The sequence below is a fragment of the Micromesistius poutassou genome (genome assembly GCF_964030765.1).
Source record: "Micromesistius poutassou genome assembly, contig: SCAFFOLD_5414, whole genome shotgun sequence".
Lineage (NCBI taxonomy): Eukaryota > Metazoa > Chordata > Actinopteri > Gadiformes > Gadidae > Micromesistius > Micromesistius poutassou.
The window spans coordinates 9,772-16,240 of record NW_028178088.1 but is presented as its reverse complement, the minus strand read 5'-3'; the positions used below and the strand labels follow the sequence as shown (position 1 = coordinate 16,240).

Genomic DNA, 6,469 nt, shown 5'->3' with positions numbered 1-6,469 from the left:
GAAGAGAGAGAGACATTCAGACGCTCTAGATACTGAAGAGAGAGAAATCAAAATGACTAAGAATCATCCAAGCGGTCCAGAGAAGTGTGTACAAGAATGGAAGGGAAGGAAGGAGGAGCATTTCCTAGAGGAGAACATGGGACCTAGTCTCAGGAGGAGGAGGAGGAGGAGGAGGAGGAGGAGGAGGAGGGGGAGGAGAACATGGAAGGGTCTCCCGGAGGAGGAGCACACGGGCTGACCTTCTGCAGGCCCAGCGGGGAGGAGGTGCAGCAGGCCTGCTGGAAGGCCTCACACTGCTCCTGCTCGTCGTGGAGGTCCCACAGCACGTCGCCCCAGTCCTCGTCGGCACACTCCTCCGCCCCGGAGTCCTTAGCGTCCGCCTCGGCCCCCTCCAGACCTAGCAGCTCCTGGGGGACGGCAGGGGGGGGGGGGGGACAACGCCCTCTTCAGGACCCTGGGGTGGTGGTTTGTCGTGAGGGGCTTTGAGGGTGAGAGGGGGTGCAGGACGCCTCTACCTGTTTGATGACCTTCTCCAGCTGAGAGAAGATCATGGCTGCTCCTTCCTCTGCGGAGCCGCTGTGGTCCACCACCTGGAGCACACACACAGCGGTGGTCGTCACGGTGATGTCGCCGTGACGACCGCCGTGACGTCAGGGTGATCACCCTCCACCGTCGTGATGTCACCATGACGACCACCACGATGTCGCCGTGACGACCACCGTGACGTCAGTGTGATCACCCTCCACCGTCATGATGTCACCATGACGACCACCGTGACGTCACCGTGATCCCCCTCCACCGTCGTGATGTCACCATGACGACCCGACCACCATCGTAATGTCACCATGACGACCACCATGATGTCGCCATGACGACCACCGTGACGTCAGTATGATCACCCTCCACCGTCACGACGTCACCATCACGATGTCACCATGGCGACCACCATGACGTCACCGTGATCACCCTCCACCGTCGTCACCGTGATCACCGTCCGCTCACCTGGACCTTGGCGGCCGTGTCGGCGGCGTTGACCCTCTCCAGCAGCAGCCTGGTGGGCTCCGGCAGGGCCTGGCCCCCCTCGGTACGGAGGTACACCACCAGGGGGCGCCCGTCCGGGTTCCTCACGAACGCCTCCTCCGCGTCCTCCACCGCCGAGCTACACACACACACACACACACACACACACACACACACACACACACACACACACACACACACACACACACACACACACACACACACACACACACACACACACGGGACACGGGACACGCGGCTGTCAGGACACCCCCGGCCGGGGAGGGGTCGCGACCTCATGTGGAGCGTGTGGGGGGGGGGGGGCGTGGCACGTACCTGCCGAGGGACGACTTGAGGAGCAGGACACACACGGAGCTCTTCTCCATCTCCTGCCGGCGCTCCAGGGAGAAGGAGGCGGCGTGCTCCTCGGGGAAGCTGACGTTGAGGTAGAAGTGGCCCCTGGCCTCGCAGAGCCGCTGCAGCCGGCTGGAGTACGTCTGCAACACCACACAGCGGGAACCGTCACGGTCTGAGCCCCGGGGGGCCTCCACCCACCACCCCACACACCAGGCCCGTCACAGTCTGAGCCCCGGGGGGCCTCCACCCACCACCCCACACACCAGGCCGTCACAGTCTGAGCCCCGGGGGCCTCCACCCACCACCCCACACACCAGGCCCGTCACAGTCTGAGCCCCGGGGGGCCTCCACCCACCACCCCACACACCAGGCCGTCACGGTCTGAGCCCCGGGGGCCTCCACCCACCACCCCACACACCAGGCCCGTCACAGTCTGAGCCCCGGGGGCCTCCACCCACCACCCCACACACCAGGCCCGTCACGGTCTGAGCCCCGGGGGCCTCCACCCACCACCCCACACAGCAGGCCCGTCACGGTCTGAGCCCCGGGGTCTCCACCCGCATCACACACAGCAGCTCCTCCAACAGTCCTTGTGTCCTCCTCCTCCTCCAACACAAGGTAGGACCTTGTGTTGGAGGAGGAGGAGGAGGAGGAGGAGGAGGAGGAGGAGGAGGAGAGACCAGCAGATGGGGAGTGAGGTGGAGAGACCAGGAGATGGGGAGTCAGGAGATGAGGAGTGAGGAGCAGATGAGGTGATGAGAGAGGAGAGAGGAGGAGGTGGGGAGAGATGACGAGGATTGAGGAGGGGAGAGATGATGAGTGAGGAGAAGGAGGAGGTGGGGAGAGATGAGGAGGAGGAGGAGGAGGTGGGGAGAGATGAGGAGGAGGAGGAGGAGGAGGAGGAGGTGGGGAGAGATGATGAGGAGGAGGAGGAGGAGGTGGGGAGAGACGATGGGGAGCAGGAGGTACCTGCGTGAAGACGTGCAGCTCCTCCTGGGTGTCCGCGGAGGAGATGAGGTAGCAGCGCACCGTGTTGCTGCTCAGAGCCTGGGAGACGTGAGGGGAGACCAGCAGGAGGCTGGCCACCGCCGCCTCCCAGTCGTCTGACACACACACACACACACACACACACACACACACACACACACACACACACACACACACGTTACAACACACACACACACACACACACACGTATGTTACCATAAGCACACACACACACACACACACACGCATATATGTACGATACAACACACACACACACACACACACACGTTACAAAACACACACACACACACACACACACACACACACACATACGTTACAACACACACACACACACACACGTATGTTACCATAAGCACACACACACACACGCGCATATATGTACGATACAACACACACACACACACACACACACACACATACGTTACAACACACACACGCACACACACACACACACACACACATACGTTACAACACACACACACACACACACACACGTTACAAAACACACACACACACACACACACACACACACATATGTTACAACACACACACACACACACACACACGTATGTTACCATAAGCACACACACACACACACACACGCATATATGTACGATACAACACACACATATGTACGTTAGTACACACACGCACACACACACACACACACACACACGTCCATGCCTTTAGAAGCCTGGTGCAGCCTCATGTACACATGTATGTTATACCACACACGTTACCACACACACACGTCCATGCCTTTAGAAGCCTGGTAGCCTCACTACCAGGCTCACTACCGCCCCCCTACCTCTGCTGACGTTGGCGAAGGGCCCCTCCACGTCGATCAGGCTGTGGGCCATCTCCGGGCCCCGCAGGGTCTGCTGCAGCTGCATCATGCTGCCCATGGACGGCTCACTGCCCAGGGGCCCGCCCACCCACGACTCACACTGGGTGCCGGCAGCTGCATGCACACACACACACACACACGCATGCACGCATGCACGCACACGCGCGCACACACACACAGACAGACACACACACACACAGACACACACAGACACACACACACTAGTTATTATACTACTTATGTTAGTTACTAACTAGTTAGTTATGATCAGGGTTAGTTAGGTTCAGGGTTAGTTAGTTATGATCAGGGTTAGTTAGGTTCAGGGTTAGTTAGCTATGGTCAGGGTTAGTAAGGTTCAGGGTTAGTTAGTTAGGGTCAGGGTTAGTGAGGGTCAGGGTTAGTTAGCTATGGTCAGGGTTAGTTAGTTATGTTCAGGGTTAGTAAGGTTCAGGGTTAGTTAGTGAGGGTCAGGGTTAGTGAGGGTCAGGGTTAGTTATGGTCAGGGTTAGTTAGGGTTAGTTAGGGTAATGGTCTTACGTGTGACGTAAGATCAGGTGGTTTGTTGTCGTCCAAGCCGACGGGGTGGTACACCTGGATGTTAGTGAGGGTCAGTGAGGGTTAGCGAGGGTCAGTTAGCGTTAGTGAGGGTTAGTTAGTGTTAGTGAGGGTCAGTTAGTGTTAGTGAGGGTTAGTTAGGGTTAGTGAGGGTCAGTTAGCGTTAGTGAAGGTCAGTGAGGGTTAGTTAGTGTTAGTTAGTGTTAGTGAGGGTCAGTTAGCGTTAGTGAGGGTTAGTTAGCGTTAGTTAGTGTTAGTGAGGGTCAGTTAGCGTTAGTGAGGGTTAGTTAGCGTTAGTTAGTGTCAGTTAGTGTTAGTGAGGGTTAGTTAGCGTTAGTTAGTGTTAGTTAGTGTTAGTGAGGGTTAGTTAGTGTTAGTGAGGGTTAGTTAGTGTTAGTTAGTGTTAGTGAGGGTTAGTTAGCGTTAGTTAGTGTTAGTTAGTGTTAGTGAGGGTTAGTTAGCATTAGTTAGTGTTAGTTAGTGTTAGTTAGTGTTAGTGAGGGTTAGTTAGTGTTAGTGAGGGTTAGTTAGTGTTAGTGAGGGTTAGTTAGTGTTAGTGAGGGTTAGTTAGTGTTAGTGAGGGTTAGTTAGGGTCCTTACGTGTGACGGTGGGCCGGTTGTCGTCAGAGTCCGAGTCGTCGGGGTGGTACACCTGGATGCCCTGGGCCTGCAGCTGCTGCAGCTTGGCCTCCAGCTCCCGCTTGGCCCTCAGCAGGTCCTGGATCTCCTTCTCCTTGGTCTCCCTGAAGATCTGCCAGGTGAGCGGGGGTGAGGTGGGGTTAGCGGGGGTGTGGGCCCACGGTCACAGAGCTGGAGCCAGGGTGGGTGTGTGTGGTACAGGGGGCTGGTGACGGAGCGACACCAGGGGGCGTGTTTACTTTAAACTGCCGCTTGACTTTGTCCCGGTCGTGTTCGAAGGTGGAGGCTCGCTCCATGGCCTGGTACTTGGCCTCCAGAGCCCCCTCCCGCTCCCGCAGGATCTTCTGGTAGGTCTTCTGTAGGGCCTACACAACACAACACAACACAACGTTGTACACTGGGTCTTCTGTAGGGCCTACACAACACAACACAACCCAACACAACACAACACAACGTTGTACACTGGGTCTTCTGTAGGGCCTACACAACACAACATAACACAACGTTGTACACTGGGTCTTCTGTAGGGCCTACACAACACAACACAACACAACGTTGTACACTGGGTCTTCTGTAGGGCCTACACAACACAACACAACACAACATTATACACTGCGTCCTCTGTAGAGCCCACAGAACACAACACAACACAACGTTATACACTGTGCCCTCTGTAGAGCCTACACAACACAACATAACACAACGTTATACACTGTGCCCTCTGTAGAGCCTACACAACACAACATAACACAAAGTTATACGCCCTGTCTCCTGGTAGGTCTGGAGAGCCTACACAACACAACACAATGTTGTACACTGGGTCTTCTGTAGGGCCTACACAACACAACACAACACAACACAACACAACACGACGTTATACACTGTGTCTTCTGTAGAGCTTACACAACACAACACAACATTATGCACCTTGTCTCCATGGTCTTCAACAAAACTACACAACATGTTACAGACAGATACACAACAATATTAGATGCACAACAACATCAGATACACAACACATCAGCAACCCCTTATCCTATTCTATTTTTTCCCTTCCCTCTATAATCTTGAGTTATCAATTTACATCCTTTGTCTTAAAGGCACTAAGTATGCACACTTATCCTATGCTATCTTTTTCCTCATCTTCCATCCTTCTTCTCATCTCTGGGAACCGCCTTACCTGCAGCTCCGCCCGGAGCCTCTTGTTCTCATCGTCCAGCTTCGCCTCCTTCTTCTGCATGGAGGAGATCTCGTTGTTCTTGCTCACGCGGAAGATCTCGTACTCCTTCCGCAGCCGCTCGTACTCGGCCGCGTACTCCAGGTCCACGGAGCCCGTGGACTTGAAGCTGGCCCCGATCACCCGGGGACCCCGGCGGAAGGAGCTCCTCAGCAGGCGGGCTTTCGGCTTCACCTCCACGGGGATCACGCAGGCTTCTCCGCCCTCGCCCCCGTAGCCGTCCTCGATCACCTCGCCGGGACTGACCAGGGACGAGGCGGTGCCCATGGTGCCCTCCGACGGGGGGGGGGGGTCTCAGTGCTGGGAGACGTACACCATCTCCCCCGGACTTCTCGAGAGCCTAAACACAAAAAACAACACAGCGCAGCGTTACACACCCTGTCTCCGGGTGGGTCTGTCTGCGGGGCAGAGAGAGAGAGAGAGAGACACCTTGTCCAAGTTATAACCACTTAATAGACAACCGATCACACTGAATAAGACACTTTAGCCACTAGCGGCCACAAGCTGCTTTGACTTTTGTCACACAACTTTTTGTAACTTTTTTTAACACACAATGGGGGAAAAAAAAAAAACATTGAAACTGTCGGGGTGGCTTGACAACTTAGGAGTTGTTGTTTTATTAAGACTTAAGTTTAACGCGACCTCACCTGAACATCACTGGGGCGGTGGGGAACCCACTCAGCAGGAGTCTACCGCAGTCAACATAACACAGCGGGTGCGTTCCAACTCTAAAGTGTACTCACACGGTCCCTCCTGGCTCCGTCCTGCTGCCTTGGTAACAGAGCGCCCTACGGTGGCCCGTCAGT

General features: G+C 55.6%; 1 protein-coding gene across 1 annotated transcript; it reads right to left on the bottom strand.

The window, feature by feature from the left end:
- Nucleotides 1-149: 149 nt before the first annotated feature.
- Nucleotides 150-6,447, bottom strand: nphp3 (nephronophthisis 3; the record flags this gene model as incomplete). Its single annotated transcript, XM_084490564.1, has 10 exons — nt 6,311-6,447; nt 5,607-6,003; nt 4,666-4,791; nt 4,388-4,538; nt 3,194-3,346; nt 2,347-2,480; nt 1,357-1,517; nt 1,003-1,159; nt 516-590; nt 150-407 (listed from the first exon to the last, which is right to left on the bottom strand). Exons 2-10 carry the CDS (start codon nt 5,928-5,930, stop codon nt 150-152), a joined length of 1,539 nt encoding a protein of 512 aa, XP_084346690.1. The 5' UTR covers nt 5,931-6,003; nt 6,311-6,447.
- Between the last annotated feature and the right edge of the window lie 22 nt (nt 6,448-6,469).